This window comes from Enhydra lutris, unplaced genomic scaffold (genome assembly GCF_002288905.1).
Source record: "Enhydra lutris kenyoni isolate GAN:26980312 unplaced genomic scaffold, ASM228890v2 scaffoldscaffold50, whole genome shotgun sequence".
In the NCBI taxonomy this organism is placed as follows: domain Eukaryota; kingdom Metazoa; phylum Chordata; class Mammalia; order Carnivora; family Mustelidae; genus Enhydra; species Enhydra lutris.
In genome coordinates, this window is record NW_019154134.1 from 15,450,015 (window position 1) to 15,470,416 (window position 20,402).

Genomic DNA, 20,402 nt, shown 5'->3' on the forward strand with positions numbered 1-20,402 from the left:
AGAGAAAGCAATTCAAGACTTTCCTACACGTCCACTATCGAGATTTATTCCTTGGTTTTCGCATGATGTGTCCAAACTTCCACTCAAACCTAAAAGATCACCACCTGTGATTTCTGAAGAGGCAGCTGAAGATGTGAAACAATACTTAACCATTTCAGAACACGATGTTAAATCACAGAGTTATGATTGCACAGTAGATCTTTTGGAATTTCAACCTAATTTTAAAAAAAGGAAGCACTTAATCCGGTCACACTCACTGAATGAACAGACTAATTCTGGAAATTTAGATAAACAATCAGAAAAGGGAAGACAACACAAGAAGAGGTTTTGGAGTGTTTCACTTCCCAACAGTAATTGCACTGAAAATATTTTTCCTTTGTCTAAAAACTTGCGAGATAGTTTAAAGGCATTGAATTTGCATTCACTTTATAGAGCAAGATGGACTATAGAGCATGCTATTTGTAACAACCAAACTCTGGAAGACATTTGGTCAAAACTCAATCATATCATCCGGCACAATGAACTTCCATCTTGTAATGCTACGTTTCAGAGACACTTAGGCCAAATATGGGTGTTCTGTGATATTATGTACTGTGAATATGTGGGAAGTCTTCTTAAAGGAAGGTTAGCTCTTACTGGGAAAATGAATTTATTTGTGCATAAATATGGTGTTATTTTTAGTATGTAATGAATTTTACTGATTGTTAAAGAAAAGAATATTCTGAATGAACGGAGTAGGATCTGAAATAGTGTGATCAATCAATTTTTTTACAGGGTTTTAAATTTTTTATTTAATTTTTTTATTTGACCCCTCACTAAGATAGCCTCTTCATTCTTAATAGTATAAAAAAATTGTGTGGTAATTTGTATACAGTGGTTTCTCAGAAATAAATGGCCATCACTTGAGTTCCTAGATGTGTATTAATACAAGAGCTTTCCGGGTTATGCTTTTAGTAGTTTTCTTCTAAATAAATTGTGATAAATTGTTATTTTACTGAGCTTAGAGGTAAAATGTGCTGTTGCTTTGTTCTGTTACTTTTCCAGTGGTTGAATTAGATAGCGCAATGAATTACAGTGAATGGTTGGATTTTGGTAAAGTCCTAAAATGTAATTTTATAGTGTTTTTTCTTTACCGTTCTAAAGTGTAATTATTAAAAAATAATAATAAAACCAGTTCTATTGCAAATGTTATTCAAATAGCATGAACATAGTTCAAATTGGGAAACTAGCCCAGATTGTACCAATGTTTCCAAGAATCTGTAACTGACAATAGTTGACGTGGAATTTTGTGTAAGGCAGATGTGCTAACCACTACGCCATGGAACCTGGAATTTTGAAACACAAGTAAAAATGTATAATTTGCCTAAGACCATAATGTATCTTTAAGGATATAACTATTTTGAAGGGAAATATCAAATGTGGGTAAGAGCTCGTTATTCTTTATTTAATCTAGTACAAGTATTCCATATTAATTGTGGTTAATGCTGATTGCTAGTTGATGGGTTCCTGGAGTTATTGTGAGTTTCCCAATAGCAAAAGTTTTAAATTGGGTGTACACATCACCTCATAAAAATACCCAAAATGATTATAAAGGTTTTATGTAAAAATATACTTATTTAGCAAATTTAAGTGCCTAACGCAAGCTGGTTAGAAAGCAGTATGGAAGGAGAAACACGGACCTACCCTTACAGAGTTTACATGGAGTTACTTCCATTAAGTGGTCAAACCACCTCCCTGGGAAACAGCAAGAATTGTAGTCTTTCTGAAAGGCAGACACATTTGCCTTGTGGCACAGTGCCTGATAATGGTAAGGGCTCAATAAACATGTACATGCCCTTTGGAGAGATTCTTTGTAGCCTGTCTGAGTTGAGGTTGCTTAAAAGCAAACTATTAATTTTTAAATAAAGTGATAATTTTTTTCCAATTAGATTTCAGTCTGTCCAAACACTTTTAACTACTTTCAGTACCTTTTTATTGTCTCAAGTGATACTGCTGTCTAGAAAATAATCATCAGGTGCATGAATGCTTCCAAAAGTCTTTAAATGAAAAATCACCAGGTTTAGAGGGAGTTTCTGAGGTCACTTTTTCAGTAATCACTTCTTCTTTGTTTCCTTAATCATCTTTTCAACCTAGGCAGCTGACGGGTATCAAGAAGTTATTGAGTATTGCCACCAAGCTTTGCAAATAAGAGTTGTCATATTGTTAGGCAGTCATAGATGGTGGATTTAATTTTTTTTGTTCAGGTCTTATTTACCAGAAGTTGCTAATTAAAAGTAAGGTAATTGTGGGACGCCTGGGTGGCTCAGTTGGTTAAGCGGCTGCCTTCGGCTCAGGTCATGGTCCCAGTGTCCTGGGATCGAGTCCCACATTGGGCTCCTTGCTTGGCGGGGAGCTTGCTTCTCCCTCTGCCTCTGCCTGCCACTCTGCCTGTGCTCGTGCTCTCTCTCTCTCTCTCTCTCTCTCTAACAAATAAATAAATAAAATCTTTAAAAAAAAAAAAAAGTAAGGTAATTGTAAGACAAAGTCACTTGAACAGAAGACAGTTTTTTTTCTGACATAGTTTAAAATATAAGGTATAGTCGAGTCATGAGATTGTTATGAGCAGTTTTTTAATCCAAGAATCATACTTCTAAAAATTCTTTATTTAAATTCAATTTAGTTAACATACACTGTATTATTAGTTACCAGGGTAGAATTTACTGATTTATCAGTTGCATGTAACAGGCAATGCTCATTATGTCAAGTGCCTTCCTTAATGCCCATCACCCATTTACCCCTTCCCCCATTCACCTTCCCTCCAGCTACCCTCAGTTTGTTTTCCTAGAGTTTAGCATCTCTTATGGTTTGCTTCCCTGTTTTCATCTTATTTTATTTTTCCTTTCCTTCCCCTATGTTCATCTGTTTTGTTTCTTAAATTCTACTTATGACTGAAATCATATGGTATTTGTCTTTCTCTGACTAGCTTATTTTGCTTAGCATTATACCGTCTAGTTCCATCCACGTCATTGTAAATGGCAAGGTTTCATTCTTTTTGATAGCTAAGTAATATATTCCATTTTATGTGTATACCACATCTTCTGTATCCAGTCATCTGTCCGTATCCGGGCTCTTTCCATAGTTTGGCTGTTGTGGACATTGCTGCTATAAACATTGGGGTACAGGTGCCCCTTCAAATCATTATGTATGTATCCTTTGAATAAATTCTTAGTAGTACTATTGCTGGGTCATAGGGTAACCCTATTTTTAACTTTTTGAGGAACTGCCATACTGTTTTCCCGAGTGGCTGCACCAGTTTGCATTCCCACCAACAGTTTAAGAGCATTACCCTTTCTCCTCATCCTCGCCAACATCTGTTGTTTCTTGAGTTAATTTTAGCCAAGAATCACACTTATTAAAAAGAGTTTCTTTGTCTTCATATGTGATGGATTTAAAGTTTTCTCATTTGTGTCGTTTGCTTTCTACCTCTTACAGAAGTAGTGAAAGGGTAATTCAGACCTGGAAAACTCAAGATTGAGTTTTACTGCAAATAGTGCTATGATTTTGAAAGAAGGAGAGATCCATTTCTCCTTCCTACTTCTCCACTTCCATTTGAAGTGATCAGGACCAGGGTGTCTGGGTGGCTCGGTTGTTAAGGGTCTGCCTTTGGCTTGGGTCATGGCCCCAGGGTCCCGGTATTGCCCCGCCTCGGGCTCCCTGCTTGGTGGGAGGCTTGCTTCTCCCTCTCCCACTCCCCCTGCTTATGTTACCTCTCTCGCTGTGTCTCTTTCTGTCAAATAAATAAATAATTTTTTTTTAAGTAATCAAGGCATAAGAATTTAGAATCCATTACTGCTTTGAAGCTTTTTTCGTGTACTTAGAACCTTAGGACTGATGATTCTAGCACTAGCTAATAGTAGGCTCAGCAGTATTTCTCATTTCTACCATTAAGTCATAGATGTGGAAGTAAGTTAGGTACACAAGAATGTGTACAGAAAGGTGAATCTCTGAGAGCATCTGATGAAATGCCGACAGCATTTACTCTAGGAAAGTGGCAGCAGTACCATAATTTTATTTTTCCCTGACAACCTCTCTACCTTAAGATAAATGTTAAATTCAACCAAAAAAAGATGTGGAGGGTATCGTATGAATTTAGCTTCCTTTACCAATTTATCAAATAGCTTAAAGACCATTTTTTGAGAATTTCAAAATGAGCTCTTGCATAATGATTCTCTTTGATAAAATGTGCGCAAAATATCCAGAATTCACAGTTCACAAACTTGAAATCATTCAGGGACTAGATAGGCAAGACTGTGGAATGTAGTTCAGGACTTTGAACTTGAAGAAGATCCTGCCTTAATTTATTGGGTTGTTTTTTTTTAATGTTCTTTCCAAGCAAAATGTATACAAAAGTTGAACTTGGCCCAGTTCATTAGTTTGTAACCTCAGGCCTCTTACATAAATTATTGAAGACTTACAGAAGTTTTTTTTTTAATAAGATAATAGGTGAAACCTGAATTTCATAAGTAAATGTCTGTGTTTTGTGAGTTCCAATGAAAATGGCACCACACATGACACTATTTGCTGTGCCTAGTGAATATTTGATTTGGCACTTGGCTGAAAATTGCATATTCTTTTTTGTCTCTAATTTTTGACAAAGAACCTGTTTTTTAACATTCAAGCCTAAATATAAGATTATCATTTAATAACCAGTGCTTTATTAGGGCATCTGGGTAGCTCATTCAGTTAACCTCCAACTCTTGATTCTGGCTCAGGTCATGATCTCTGGGTTGTGAGATCAAGCCCTGCTTCAGACTCCATGCTCACTGGGAAGTCCCTTCTCACCCTCCCCTTCTGCCCAACCCCCCACCAAGTGTACCTACTCTCTTACTTTCTATAAAGTAAATAAATCTTTAAAAAAAAAAAAAAAAACAATGCTTTATTTTAGTTCCTCTCCCAGGTTTCTTAAACCTTGCTATTGTTGGTATTTGGTCTTTTCCAGCTAACAAACATTATGTGTGGTATTTGAGGTCCATTCATTTGCTGTAAGACAGGAAACATTGAGTTTCAACATGAGATACTTTTATGTTACTAACTGGACTTGCCCAGTTTGTGTTTTATAGTAGTTTTCTTTGAGTCCACAGAATGATAGTATTTCTTAACAACTGCTTCCCCCACACACACACTGATTTTTTACCCTCTTTGAAAATATGAAGGAAACAGGTATTTTTAATACCAGTTTGGGAAGTTTTTATTTTTAATGGAGGGTTATTCCTCACCCACTCTCTAATATCTCATCTCCTAGGAAATCGTAAAATGAGTAAAACTAAACTTTATAAGACTTGTACACAATGGAAGTTTGAGCATATAATAAGCAAGTAAGGTAGCTACACATTTGGGTGAACTCAAAAACACTTTATAGTTTTTTTTAACTTTTTAATTTCCATTTAGTTATCATACATTTAATATTAGTTTCGGGTGTACAAAAACAGTGCTTCAGCCCTTCCATACAACACCTGGTGCTCAATACAAGTGCATAATCTCTAAGTCAAACGAACCCATTACTCCCACCCCCACATCCACCTCCACTCTGATAACCATTAGTTCTCTATAGTTAAGGGTTCGTTTCTTGCCTTCTCTCTCTCGATTTTTCCTTTTGCTGGTTTGTTTTGTTTGTTAAATTCCACATATGAGTGAAATCACATGGTATTTTCGAGGTCACTTTTTAAAAAATAATGTTTTAGCATTCCCTTGAGAGCGTATTTTTATTAAGATCACGTTTCTTCTGAAATGAAAAAAAAAATGGGGCATAGAGAACACCACTTGGTGTAAAAAGTGAGCTTAGAGGGGGGCCTGGGTGGCTCATTTGGTTAAGCATTTGTCTTTAGCTCAGGTCATGTTCCTAGGATCCTGGGCCTGAGCCCCAAGTCAGGCTCCCCACTCAGTGGAGAACCTGCTCCTGCCTCTCCTCTCAGCTCATCCTCTTTCCCTCTCTCTGTTTCTCTCGCTATCTCTGTGTCTCTTGCTATCTCTCTCTCAAAAAAAGGAAAAAAGTTAGCTTAGAGTCTTAGATATTTAGATTGTGAAAAGAAGGTCTCTTCTTTATCATTTTTAGAACACTTTTTTATCCCCTTCAGATTGTACTGAATTTTAATCTGCTTTCCTAGTTAGAAATAAGAGTGAAGTAGAAAGAAAACCTTCTCAACCACTTCTGGTGCCCATCAATGATCTGTAGCTGGTTAATACTCTGCTTGACACAGAGTTCTATTTTGAATGCCCATACGATGTTTCTGATAAGGCATAACGTAACAGGTTTATGCCCCTAGGCTTATAATTAATAATACAGAGAATTAGTTTTGAACAAAGTGAATTTATCTGAGTTCAGATCTAATTCTGCCATCTATCTGCTATATAGTCTTATATGCAAATTACCTTCTCCAAGTATCACCCTTATGTGTAAAATGTAGTTAATGACACCAAATTTGTAGTCATGAGACTTAAATGTGTTGATACTTGTGAAGTATTTAGCATGCTGTCTGGCACTAGTAAATGCTCAGTAAATATCAGTTATGCAAAGTGACTTCAGAAATTTTAAGGTTAACATATGTTGCCTGTTTCGGTAGCCACCTATTTATATTATCTGTTTTTACTTTATTTGTTTAAGTAAGATCTGTGCCCAGCATAGGGCTTGAACTTACGACTCTGAGACCAAGAGCCAACTAGGCAACCCTCAACAGCCATCTATTTTAATATATAACATTGTTTAATGGCCTCCGTTCATGAAATGTAACATCTTTAAAATAATACCAGGTACTTGAGGATTTAGGTGAGGTGCTAATTCTTTCATTCAGCAAAGATTTATAGAATATACTATGTGCCACAAACTGTCAAGCAACAAAGCCAGAAAACTGAATATAATAGGTAAGAGCCTCAACCTTGTGAAGTTTGGATCAAAATGCTGTAAATAAGTACATTTCTCAGTTCATGATAAATACAAGGGGCTATGAGAGAGACAAGGTGAGCTGTTATTTCTTTTTTGGAAAAGATGACATTTAGCCTGAGACCCAATGAGAAAGGCACTGAATTTGGTGTGAATGATATAGCTAGTTAGTAGTTGGGTGGTACATGTTTACATCTGCTAATGAATACCACTTAAACTGTGAATTGACCATTTAAGTTGATAGTCTTTAAAGTTTTTGGGGTTAGATTTGAATGAACGTTTTTTTTTTAAAGATTTTTTTTTTTATTTATTCATTTGAGAGAGAACGAGAGAGAGAATGACAGGGGAGAAGGTCAGAGGGAGAAGCAGACTCCCCGCGGAACTGGGAGCCCGATGCGGGACTCGATCCCGGCATTCCGGGATCATGACCTGAGCCGAAGGCAGTCGCCCAACCAACCGAGCCACCCAGGTGCCCCCTGAATGAACATTTTTAATAGAGTATAAAGAAATGATTAATTTTCTGAAATATTTTACAAGTTTCTATGATTTTTACTGTTATATTTTTGTCTTTATTTTAATGTGATCAAAGGTCAGTCTTTAGAAGTAATTGAAAAAGATTTTTTTAGTTAAAATGTCCTATCCTCACTCTACTAGATTTCATAAATTTTCACTTTTTAGTTTTCTATGGCTTAATTTTTGCCTCTTAACTGTTTGATACAAAAGCAATTTATTTGGTATTTGAATTTAATTTGTAAGTTAAATTTCTTATTTTTCCCAGATAGCCAACCAGTTGTGCTTTATCACGTTGCTTTTTTTTTCTGCATCCTAATAATCTTTATTTCACTGTCTAATATATCTGTGTGGTGTTGCATTAATAAACCAATTAGTTGACTATAGACAAATCTTTTAATATATGGTAAATTCATGTCTGCCTCATTTTTTTCCCATTAATTTCCTTAGCTTATTTTTACTTGTTTTTCTAAACTTTAGACACATTCTGTCATGTCCCAAGAACAAATCTTAGTTTTGGTTGGAATTTAAAAAGCTATACATTGGGGGCGCCTGGGTGGCTCAGGTCATGATCCCAGGGTCCTGGGATGGAGCTCCGCATCCGGCTCTCTGCTCAGCAGGGAGCCTGCTTCCCCCTCTCTCTCTCTCTCTGCCTGCCTCTCTGCCTACTTATGATCTCTGTCTGTCAAATAAAGAAATAAAATCTTTTTTAAAATAAATAAATAAATAGCTATACATTGAATGATACTTTCATCATTTCCTTACGGAATGAATATTGCTTCAAGGTCCACTTACTGAACTTCCAGTGGCCAGTGATTAGAACCGAGAGATAAAGCTCATAAAGATTCTTTTTTTGTAAAATTACTGTCTCATATTCATGGTGGTGAATCAAAACATTTTTCCCTTTCAGGAAGATATCTTCTTGATACTGTTCAAAGAACGTCACTCAGGATTTTTCTTAAAGCCTTATTCTCATATACCTTAAGCTTTAAAATTCCTTTATTTTCCAGTTTTTCTATAATGTGGTATTCTACATTTACATTTAATTTTTTTAATGCATTAAGCTTTAAATAAGTCATATGTAATTTTCTGTTGTAAATTAATATTTTTAGTAAATCATTGGTGTACGGTTTGGGAAAGTACTTAATATTATATTTAGGAAGCTTTAGGTTATATTCGATTTTAGTATGGAATGGATGAGTATCATACACTCATCTTAGGAATGCTAGTCCAAAACAATATTAACATTTTCTTTCTTTCTTTTTTTTCTTAATTCACAGTGATGCGGTTAACTAAGCCTACTTTATTCACCAATATTCCAGTAACATGTGAAGAAAAAGACTTACCTGGTATGCTTTGTTCTGCTTGTACCTAGGGAAAAGTTGAAACCTGGGTTGCCTGTGTTACCTTGCAATAAGCATAGTCTTGCCAGTCTTCTACTAACTCTTTGCTGCATTCTTTGCTGTCTCTTTTTGTATGATGTAAGTGGTGGCCATCTACATAGTAGGTCTTACTCATAATCTCTTAAGTCAAGATACTATGGATATCCCATGGCAATAAGAAACTTAATTTTAGTAAGAATACATTCATAGTCATGATATCAAAATTTTATTTATCTTCACATGGTCCATCAACTTGTGTATTAGCCATTCCCTTTAAAATTATTGGAGCTCTTTATATTTTGTGTCTCATGGCCTTCATTTTCCTTTGTTTCTGAAGCATTCATTCTCTGTGAAACTCAAATTTTTTGCCATAAATTTGTTGTAGTGAAGATAATAAATTAGATTTTTGTTAAAGCATTTTTTTTAAAGTGTTTCTCCCAGCTGTTTCTTTGTGGCAGTAAAACTTATTTACAAGATAGATTTTAGAATTTACGTTTTTCTCTTTCTATAGGAGATCTTTTTAACCAACTCATGAGAGATGATCCTTCAACTGTAAATGGTGCAGAAATTTTAATGTTGGGTGAAATGTTGACTTTGCCACAGAATTTCGGGTAAGAATATGTTGACATAAGCCATACTTAAAGCCATTACAAATTATATTTTCATAAAATAACTAATGAATGGAAAAATACTCATACATTTAAGTGGTTTAAAAAAAAAAAGGTTAAAGAACACCTAAAAAAAAAAAAAAAAAAGGTTTTACCAGAATTATACTTAGTGATTCTGGGGGAGTTTTTTAATTAAAAAAAAAAGAGAGACAAAAAAAGAAAAGGGGCTCCCGGGTGGCTCTGTCAATTAAGTTGCTTTCTGCTTAGGTCGTGATCTCAGGGTGGTGAGATCAAGCCCTACATTGGGCTCATCCTGGGTGTGGAGCCTTCTTAGGATTCTCTCTCTCTCTCTTCCTCTGCCATCTCCTCCAAACCACCAACACCAACCCCCTGCAAAAAAAAAAAAAAAAAAAAAAAGGATACATACCAAAGTATGAATAGTGGTTTCTAGGGACGATTAAATTTTAATTTTCTTCCTTAGATCTTACTACATTTTTCAATAGCCATATATTCCTTTTCTTTTAACTGGCTTAATCTAAATGTCTTTCAGAAAGGTGCTTTCTTGTTCAGTTTCATAGTCCTAACACAAGCTATCAGACTTGTCAGCTCATTAGGAGCTGTCCATTTTTTTTTTTTAAGATTTTATTTATTTATTTGACAGAGATCACAAGTAGACAGAGAAGCAGGCAGAGAGAGAGAGGGAAGCAATCGAGTCCCACATCGGGTTCTCTGCTTCCCGCTGAGCAGAGAACCCGATGTGGGACTCGATCCCAGGACCCTGAGATCATGACCTGAGCTGAAGGCAGCGGCTTAACCCACTGAGCCACCCAGGCGCCCAGGAGCTGTCAATTTTTATTCCTTCTCTTAGTCTTAGCTCTTCTTCTCTTCTTCTGGGTTATTAATGAGGTAGAAGCCCTTGGTTTTTCTCTGTTTTCAACTGAGAGAATTTAAGACCACATGGAATTTTTAAGTTTAAAAAAGGTTTACAGAATGTAGTTACTGACTGGTGTCTTGAAAGCTTGGAAATATGTTCATATTTAAAAATTGATGTGAAATATATTTATAGGTTTTTGTGTAATATATATTTATAAACAGGTATTTTTATAAAACTTACCTTACAAAAAATATAAAGTAGTCATTATTTGTGTTATAGTAACTTAGAAAAATAAGACAAATTGGTAAAAAAATACTCAGATCAATTGGGGGTCTCTACTAGATTTAGGGCATAAGTTATTTCAAAAATTGCCTTTTCTAGCCTCATCAGTAAATAATCATTAAGACTTTTAATATGGATCTAATTTCAGTGGCTTATGTCTAGGGAAACAGGCTATTTATACAGTAGTTGAGGGCCAAGATTATGTCATGTTTCATAGACTACATCAGTATTTTTAACTGTACTGAGTAATGAATGAGCAGCATAGGGTACACAAAGAAATGCTGAAGCAGTATTTCACTTAATCATTATCCTTTAATAAATTCTTCTCCATTTTAAGTTCTCAGTGGTGCTTATATAGATTGTGTGTTAAAATATGAGTAGATTTCTGCCTAAAAGTTTATTTTATTTCACAGGAATATATTTTTGGGAGAGACCTTTTCCAGTTACATCAGCGTTCATAATGATAGCAATCAAGTTGTAAAAGATATATTAGTAAAAGTAAGTGGCATTCTTGCTTGGTATATATATATATATTTTTTTTTAACTTTTTAATTTGTATTCTTACATTTTTGAAATTTCATTAAGATGTACTTTGATACTGGACTTTTGATTGTCATTAACAACAGGCATTAATTGAACACATAATTGTGTAAGATAATATGGTAACAAGCACAGAATCATTTTTCCTTATCCTCAAAGGTTGTGATCACTTGGGTGAGACAGTATGCCAGTTAAAGGTTTAAGTTTTTATTAATTTGTGATTAACATAATAGAATTTGGAAGAGGAGGAAAGATCACAGATGATTGCATCAGTCTTGAGGACATATTGGAGGAGAAGGTATGCAACAGGATCCTCAAAGAATGGTAGGACTCAGAGGAAAAGCAAAACATGATAATCAGCAGAGACATAGGCATCCATAATGTGTTCTTGTAGCCGTGAATAGAATTCACTTGATAGAAGTAGATAAGGTACAGAGATGTGCAGTAGCCATTGAGTGGAGCATCTCAAAAGCCAGGTGACAGCTAAAGGTTTTAGCCTTTTTTTTTTTTTTTTTTTTTTTTTTTTAAAGGCGGTGGGCAGTCAGTGGGGATTTCCGAGCAAAGGTAGTGACACTGTGTTGGAAGACTGATATGAAAGTATGGTATGGGATAGCTTGTAGGAAATTCACCAGTTAGAATATTCTTGCCAGCATTTAGAAATCAAGAAATAGAATATGCTAACTCAAACAATTTGAAACTAAATATAAAGAAAGTAAAAATTTACTGTAGGTCGAGCAGAAGTCATCAAGGCTATCTTCACATGGTAACTTTATGTTACTGCAGCATTGCCAGAAAGGAAGTCCACTTAAAATGAGTTTTTAAATGATCAGCAAGTGTTAGAATTGAAAAGGACCTTATAGAGCCAGTATGCCAAATTTCATATAGGACCCAACTACCAGAAACTGGATGCAAAGTTTTTCATACGTGTTTGTATGCTTGTCATACTATGGATGGAGTTTCTGCCTTTTATTAAACCATGGGTTGTCATACTATAGCCTGCAGGCCAAATTTGGTCTCTTTGCCTGTTTTTGTAAGGCCTTGGAGCTAAGGATGGTTTCAACATTTTCAAATGATTCAAAGAAACAATCTTACTTTGGATGTGAAAATTATATGAAATTCAAATGTCAGTGTCCATAAATAAAGTTTTATTGGCAGTAGCCACAGTCATTCATTTAGGTATTATCTGGGGCAGATATCAGGCTACTACTGGGACTACAACTGGGGAGTTGCAGAGACATTGGATGACCTGTAAAGTTTAAAGTATTTGCTATCTGACCTTTAATTTTTTTTTAAAGCTTTTATTTATTTATTTGAAAGAAAGAGAGAACAAGCAGAGGGAGGGCAGAGGGGAAAGCAGACTCCCATTGAACAGGGAGCCTAATGTGGGACTTGATCCCAGGACCCTGGGATCATGACTTGAGCCAAAGGCAGACACTTAAGCAACTGAGCCACCCAGATGTCCCAACTATCTGACCTTTTAAAGAAAAAGTTTGCCAGCCTCTGCATTGATTATGAAAAGATCTGACTTTGAGAGCTTTGAGAATATATACTTTTTTTCCTGGCATACAGTTGACATTCAGTAACTGATTAATTTATTTGCATAAAAGTGAATAAATCAGCAAGTGCATATGATTTAAGTCAGTATTTAAAAGAGTAAATAATATAATACCATACTTACTATTAAATATGTATTTATATTTATGTTGGCTTTATTCAGTTTTAATTTGCATAAAGGCTGTGGTATTAATAATAATAGCAGCTAATGTTTATTGTGCAATGCCCACCAAGAATTATCTTAGTTTCTCAGGTAAAACATTCAGATTCATGATATACACATAAGCCATTTTTGACATCAGAGTAACTTAAGAGGATATAGGTGAGGAATCACAGCATGATACTGGTCTATATTTTTCTTTTTTATGTTGTGTATTCAGTTTTAGATGTCAGTATTATGGTTTCTTTAAAAAAAAGAATGTTTATAGCACCAATGTCCACAGTAGCCAAACTATGGAAAGAACCTTGATGTCCATCAACAGATGAATGGATAAAGAAGATGTGAGAGAGAGAGAGAGAGAGAGACACACACACACACACACACACACACACACATACATATGCACAATGGAATACTATGCAGCCATCAAAAGAAAGGAAATCTTGCCATTTGCAACGACGTAGGTGGAACTAGAGGGTATTATGCTGAAAGAAATAAGTCAATCAGAGAAAGACAATTACCATATGATCTCCCTGATATGAGGAATTTGAGAGGCAAGGTGGGTGGTTTAAGGCATAGGGAAGGAAAAAATGAAACAAGGTGGGATGGAGAGGGAGACAAACCATAACAGACTCTTAATCTCACGAAACAAACTGAGGGTTGCTGGAGGGTGGGGGGTAGGGAGAGCGAGGTTGGGTTATGGACATTGGGGAGGGTATGTACTATGGTGAGTGCTATGAAATGTGTAAGTCCGGTGATTCGCAGACATGTACCCCTGGGGCAAATAATACATCATATGTTAATAAAAATAATTTTTTTAAAAAGGAGGAGGGGCGCCTGGATGGATCAGTGGGTTAAAGCCTCTGCCTTCGGCTCAGGTCATGATCCCAGGATCCTGGGATCGAGCCCCGAATCAGGCTCTCTGCTTAGCAGGGAGTCTGCTTCCTCCTCTCTCTGTGCCTGCCTCTCTGCCTATTTGTGATCTCTGTCTGTCAAATAAATAAATAAAATCTTAAAAAAAAAAAAAAAAAGGGAGGGAATGCCTAGGTGGTTCAGTTAGTTAAGCATCTGCCTTTGGCTCAGGTCATGATCCCAGGGTCCTGGAATCGAGCCCCGCATCGGGCTCTCTGCTCAGCAGGGAGCCTGCTTCCTCCTTCTCTCTCTGCCTGCCTCTCTGCCTACTTGTGATCTCTGTCTGTCAAATAAATAAATAAATAATCTAAAAAAAAAAAAAAAGAAGAAGAAATTTGATAATTTTTCCTGGAGGCCCTGGGGATTTTTTTTTCTGTATGTTTTAGAATTGGTCATTTAATGTCATTTCTCTAATAGCAAGTGCACCCTTTGAATATGTAGATTTAGATCTATTATTTGTAGAAAGTTTTCATGGATTGTATTTTAATAGTAGGTGTATTCCATTATTTCGTTTGTCATTTCACGTTTCTAATATGATTTGTGTCCTTTTCTTCTTTCCCGAATTCAGTCAACTATTTACATTCTTCTCTTAAAAAATTTTAGCCCCATGCTAAAACAACAACAAATTTAGCCTTAGTTTTAAAATTTCTCATTCTAGGTGTTTTTTTATATTCCAAGTGTTCTCTTGAGGGTAATTTAATTCAGTTTAAGTATTTTACAGTTTTCTCTTAGATACAATAGTTCACTATTGGTTTTGGGTGGCAGTTATCAGTGAATTGTCTCAGTTCTCACTATTTTCTTTTTACATTATTTTTGTATAGATGAAAACTGTTGGAGGCTTTGCATTCTGTGAAATGCAGTTTGGGTGCTTTGATATTCCTAATTCAAAAACACCCTCTTAAAGCATTGTGCACAAAGTGTGGTTTCTTTATTGTGTCTTTTGGGGAGGCTGATAGAGGAGAACGGGGTTGTGTGTTCCTCAGATTTTCTTTTTTTTTTTTAAGATTTTATTTATTTGGCAGAGAGAGACCGCATAAGCAGGGGGAAGCAGTGGACAGAGGTAGAGGGAGAAGTACACTCCCCACTGAGCAAGAAGCCTGAGGGGCATGATACCAGGACCCTGGGATCATGACCTGAGCTGAAGGCAGATGCTTAACCTACTGAGCCATTCAGGCACCCCAGATTTTCTCTTTTCATGTGAATTGTAGTGTCCTAAATTTTTCCTCTTCACTCCACAGTTTCTAAAAGGTGTCTCTCCTTTGAACTCTTTTTCAAAACCCTGAAGTGTTTTCTTTCCTGTCAAACAACTGTTAAGTCCCTTCCCTATAGACTGTGCTCTCATCTTCCAGTAATGCACTTTCTTGGTATTTTCATGCTTAGAATAGACTTTGTCTTTCTGGAAGTGGTTTAGATCAGTATTAGACCTATCTCTTCTGTTTCTCTTCAGCTCAAATTCCCCTGAACTTCCCTTATTCTTTGCAAAAGTTCATGGCAAGAGCATGAGAAAGAGCTTGCAAAAATTTGATATATGTCTACTTACAGGTAATATGAAGTTTGGACGTATGATGCTTTCTAATTATATTAACGCAAGCTTTAGTTTTAGTTGCTTTTGTTTTTGTTTTATGGATGACTTGGGAGATTCACGGTTACACTGCTGCTATTACTTCAGATACCCAGACTTCTGCCCTCAAAACTTTAATTTTTTACAACTCTGGGAATTTTGAAATCAAGGAAGAGAGATTGTGAATCTGTACTTTTTTTTATTCTTTTCTCAGCTTAGTGTTGTTTTTGAGAATAGAAATGCTTGTATATTCTACCATGTTCAACTGGAAACCATTAGTTTTTTCTTTTTAATTGAAAAAAATCCAGCATTGTATCTGAAAATATTAACATGCTACATTAAAAAATATTGTTATATAAACAAAACAATATAATTACTGTACTAGAAATAAAACAGATAACTCTTTTTGTCTATACTAGTTGTTCTCAAACTTCAGGAAGTATTAAAGTTATCTGGAGAGCTTGTTAAAATGCTGACTGCCAAAGCTCATCCCCAGGGTTTCTGATTTGATTAGTATAAAATGGTGCCCAAGAATTTCTATTTCTAAAGTGTTCCAGGCACAATTATAGTTGCTAGGGAAAGAAAACAGTCAGGCCACCTGGGTGGCTTGGTCAGTGAAGTGTCTGTCTTTGGCTCGGGTCGTGTTCCCAGGTCCTGGGATCAAGCCCCACACCAGGCTCCCTGGTCAGCTGGGAGCCTGCTTCTCCCTCTGCCTGCTGCTCCCCTTGCTTCTGTGCTCTCTCTCTCTCTCATATAGATAAATAAAATCTGTTAAAAAAAATAAAACTAAACTTAAAAAAAAAAAAGTCAAGGCCTCTATCCTCTTGAAGCTTATTCTAGATCTTTGAAAATATATTTTCTCTATTCCTGAATATTAATCCCTTAATTATAAAAAATTCTTTTCCTTTTTAAAAATATTACACTAATATTTTTTTAAATTTTTTTATTATGTTGTTAGTCACCATACAGCACATCCTTAGTTTTTGATGTATTGTTCGATGATTCATTGTGTATAACACCTAGTATTCCATGTTATCTGTGCCCTCAATACCCATCACTGGGCTCACCCATCCCCCGCTGAGCCCTCTCTCATCTAAAACCCTGTTTGTTTCCTGGAGTCCATAGTCTCTCATGGTTCCTTTCCCACTCTGATTCCCACCCTTCATTTTTCCCTTCCTTCTCCTAATGTCCTCCATGCTCTTCCTTATGTTCCACAAATAAGTAAGACCATAAGATAATTGTCTTTCTCAGCTTTGCTAAGTAAAAAATTCTTTTCTGATGGCTTTTGAAGACACCTTTGAACTCTCATATTTAAGATGTTTTGCTGACTCTGTTTAACTTATCTGAAAGGCTTCCTTCTCTTTCTTCTTTACCCTTTTCCTAAATTCTCCTCATCCAAATTGCAGCATAGACCCTACCCTGAAATTTAAATTGTATTCCCCTGGGGTGCACTTGTTTAAGCTTCTGACTCTTGATTTTGGCTCAGGTCTGGATCGCAGGGTTGTGAGGTCAAATAGCTCTTAAAAAAAAAAAAAAAAATTATTCTCCTATCCCAAGCAGTCTTCCATTTCTCCACTACTATTTTCCCCAAACACATAATAGGTAATAAGAAAATAAATGTTTGGTGCAGCATTATTTATTTATTTATTTATTTAGCATTATTTATAATAGCAAAAAAGAAAAAGATGAAAGTGTTTAGCTGTATATACATTAATACATTAATACTTTAAAAATGACACAGAGGAAAACATACTGAACAGACAGCCCATGGGTTTGAGTGTTTCTTTTTTTATCCCTTCTTCTCTGATATTTAAAATGTTTAAGGAATTTTTAATCTCAGTTCCATTACTTACTAGTTGTATAACCTTGGGGAAGTTATTATTTCTCTCTGCCTTGGTTTTATTGTCTATAAAATGGGAATAGTATGACTGCCTACTTCAGGATTGTGGATATTAAATGAATAATGAACTTAGAACAAGGCCTTGCACATAGATGGTACCCAATAAATTTGAGTTCCTACTATTTTATAACTGAACATAATGACCAAAGAGATAGCACCAATAAATATCCTGCTTCACACTGCTTAGCATTAAGAATGTTAGATTAGAATTAACTGCAGAAAACCTGTTAGTTTTTAAAAAGAAACAGAGACTTAATAGAATCCAAGCTTTTATGCAAAAACCTCCCCTAATCCCCATTACCTAACATGGTCTTTACTGTCTCTGAATATTTCTTGACATTTCCCTCAAAATTTCATCATAACTTCATAACTTCATTCATTCATAAAACCATTAGTGTGGTTTTAAGCTGCAGAGCTGTGGTAGAAAGACATATTCAACACGTATTTGTTAACTGCCTACTGTGGAGTCAGGCCTCAGGTTGAGATCCAATGTGGGACTCGATCCGAGGACCCTGGGATCACAACCTGAGCCGAAGGCAGCGGCTTAACCCACTGAGCCACCCAGGCGCCCCACCTAATATTGTTTTGAATAGTAATTTATCTTTTAGTGTTATATAGTAGCACATGTGTGCATACCTATCTATATTTGTTCCTGGATTATCCATCTGTATGTATGTTTTAAAACCATATATTCATATTGATGCCTCTCATTCCAACTCAACACCAAAAGTTTCATTGCAGCCTTCTCCCTTTCCTTATTTACACCTTTTTTTTCCTCCAGAGGGGAGAAACTTCTCTCTTATTATCCATAGTATTTTTTTGTTTGGTCGTGGTAGGCCCATAACAGTTGTAGAATTGCTAATATAAGCAAACATACTAGCTAGAGTGCAATATCCCCCTGTCATTCTTTTTGTCTGTAGCTTTTGTTAGCCAGGCTTCCTTAGGTTAGTTCTTTTTTTCCCATCCCTCCCTCCCATTGTGGTTGTGTTCATTTGGTACTGTTCATATTCCATTACCTATTCCCCCTACTTCCTGGCTGATTTTATTTATTTGATTTTGGTGTGCTTGTATGAACCATTAATGTGGTTTTAAGCTGCAGAGCTGTGGTAGAAAGACTGACACTAAGAAGTGTTGCTCCGTATCAACCCTTCTTCCTTGTTCGTGATCTCCTATTTTCACTCATACCCAGCCTCACCCTGTAGGTAACCAGTCTCATTTGGATTTTTTTTTCTTAATCTCTTTTTTTCAAGGCTGATCTTCAGACAAGTTCTCAGCGTTTAAATCTTTCAGCTTCCAATGCTGCAGTGGCTGAACTTAAACCTGATTGTTGTATTGATGATGTCATACACCATGAAGTGAAGGAAATTGGAACACACATGTAAGGATTAATTTTACTAGTTCTCAAAGGCTTTTCCTTATGTATGCCTTTATTTGAAATTTTCGTTTTATGTCCATTTAGTATCAAACCTATGAACCTACTTAAGAAGGAATTTAATGTTGCAGGATTACATGATTATCACAGACTTTAAACAAAATGTTTGTTTTTTAGGGGAAAATATCTTAATTTATTTTCCTGTATTTCTGTTTTCGTGTTTGCATCTACAGACAATCTTATCCAAAAAATAAAAAGCTATGCAGATTTTTAAAACCCAGGTACCACTCTGGCCAAAAGTATGTTAATTATTTTTTGAAATGCTAGAAACTGACATTAATAGTGTTTATTTTTAAATTACAACTTCTCAGTTCTGTACAACTTTTCAGTTCTTGTTTAACTATGTATATATATTCTACCCTGAGAATTCAGAAATATAGAACCAAAGTAAGATAAGCTATGAGAAAAAAAATATATCAAATTCTGTATTCCTGGCATATGAATGTGAATCCTCTATTTTTCTTTGAGAGGCAGATATGAAAATTTCAGCCATCTAAATAATTTTAAACTTCCATCTGCCTTACCGTTTACACATACAATAAATTTACAAAGTCCTGTTAATTCTTACTAACTGTATATCATCCCACCTTCTTCATCTCCACTTATGTCACCATTTTTGCCTCTCTTCCTTGGCTTAAAGTAGTATATAATATTAGCTGTTAATCAGTTCATTGTGGTGACATCTCTTTTATAGGCACTTCTTAGTATATATTCTGTGGTTGGTATGAGCTTTGCAGTCAAAATTTAAAGAGTTCAAATTTCAGCTCCATCATTTATTAATTACATGTTCTTGGATAAGTCACTTGACTCTTCAGTGACCTACCACTATCCATAGAAAATTCTTTGTATTGGCTTTACAAAGTTCTCTAGAACCTAATCTGTATGAGCTGCTTTAGTTCTTACCTTTTCTCATTCCTCCCTGTTTTATACTAAGTGATATTGGAAGTCTCTTTCCTTTGCACTCCTCCAAGACTTGAGATAAATTTTTCCCTTCCTAAGGAATGACTCTGTTCGTTTGTTTAGCTTACTTCCACTTCTTCATATATCAGATTCACCATGACTTCTCGAAGAGGCTTTCCTGACCTCCAAGACTAAATTAAATACCCCTTTTAATATATTCTATAGCATCCATAACTTGTCATTTTTTTGGTCTTCTACTTAAAATTAATTACTTACGCCTGTCATTTCTGTTAGAGTACGAGTTCCATGAAGTCAGCTGTGTCCTCATGATCTAGCAGAGAATAGTGGTCAGTACTTGTTGAAATAGAGTTTATTGAAATTCATTAAATTGTTATTTTATTTTTATTTAAATTTTATATTTATTACAATTATTAAATTTTATTAAGAATTTAAGTTTATTGAAGTTTATTAAATGTGTAAAAACCTCCTTTTAGAGAAGATGAGTCTCTTGTAGAATTAAATAGTAAATAAGAAGTGGAACTCAAATCTAAATCTGGCTTCAAAAACCCATACCCTGCTATACTGCTTTTTACTGTGAGCACTTGAGAACAGTTACTGTGTTTTGAACAATACTATATCCCTAGTACCTGGCTTATGTACACTTAACTTAAAAGGAGAAATTAAATTTCCTGTATTGTCACCACTGAGTGTAACTGCTATTAAAATATTAGTATATGATTTTCTAGTTTTTTATGTGTGTTTATGTAACATATTTGTATAAATAAATAACACTTTTCAAAATTTTGATCATATTACCCATGGTTTTATCTTTTTCAGTGCACTGTGAACATTTTCCCACTTGAGTCAATAT

General features: G+C 35.4%; 1 protein-coding gene across 4 annotated transcripts in view; it reads left to right on the forward strand.

Annotated features, from left to right (window-relative positions):
• The window catches only part of LOC111156863 (trafficking protein particle complex 13), a 39,801-nt gene that overhangs the window by 3,655 nt on the left and 15,744 nt on the right, over positions 1-20,402 (forward strand). For all 4 annotated transcript variants that reach the window (XM_022517966.1, XM_022517967.1, XM_022517968.1 and 1 more), the window contains exons 2-5: positions 8,707-8,775; positions 9,320-9,419; positions 10,986-11,070; positions 18,450-18,577. In XM_022517966.1, coding sequence (XP_022373674.1) covers positions 8,707-8,775; positions 9,320-9,419; positions 10,986-11,070; positions 18,450-18,577 — 382 coding nt within the window. The remainder of the gene's footprint in view (positions 1-8,706; positions 8,776-9,319; positions 9,420-10,985; positions 11,071-18,449; positions 18,578-20,402) is intronic.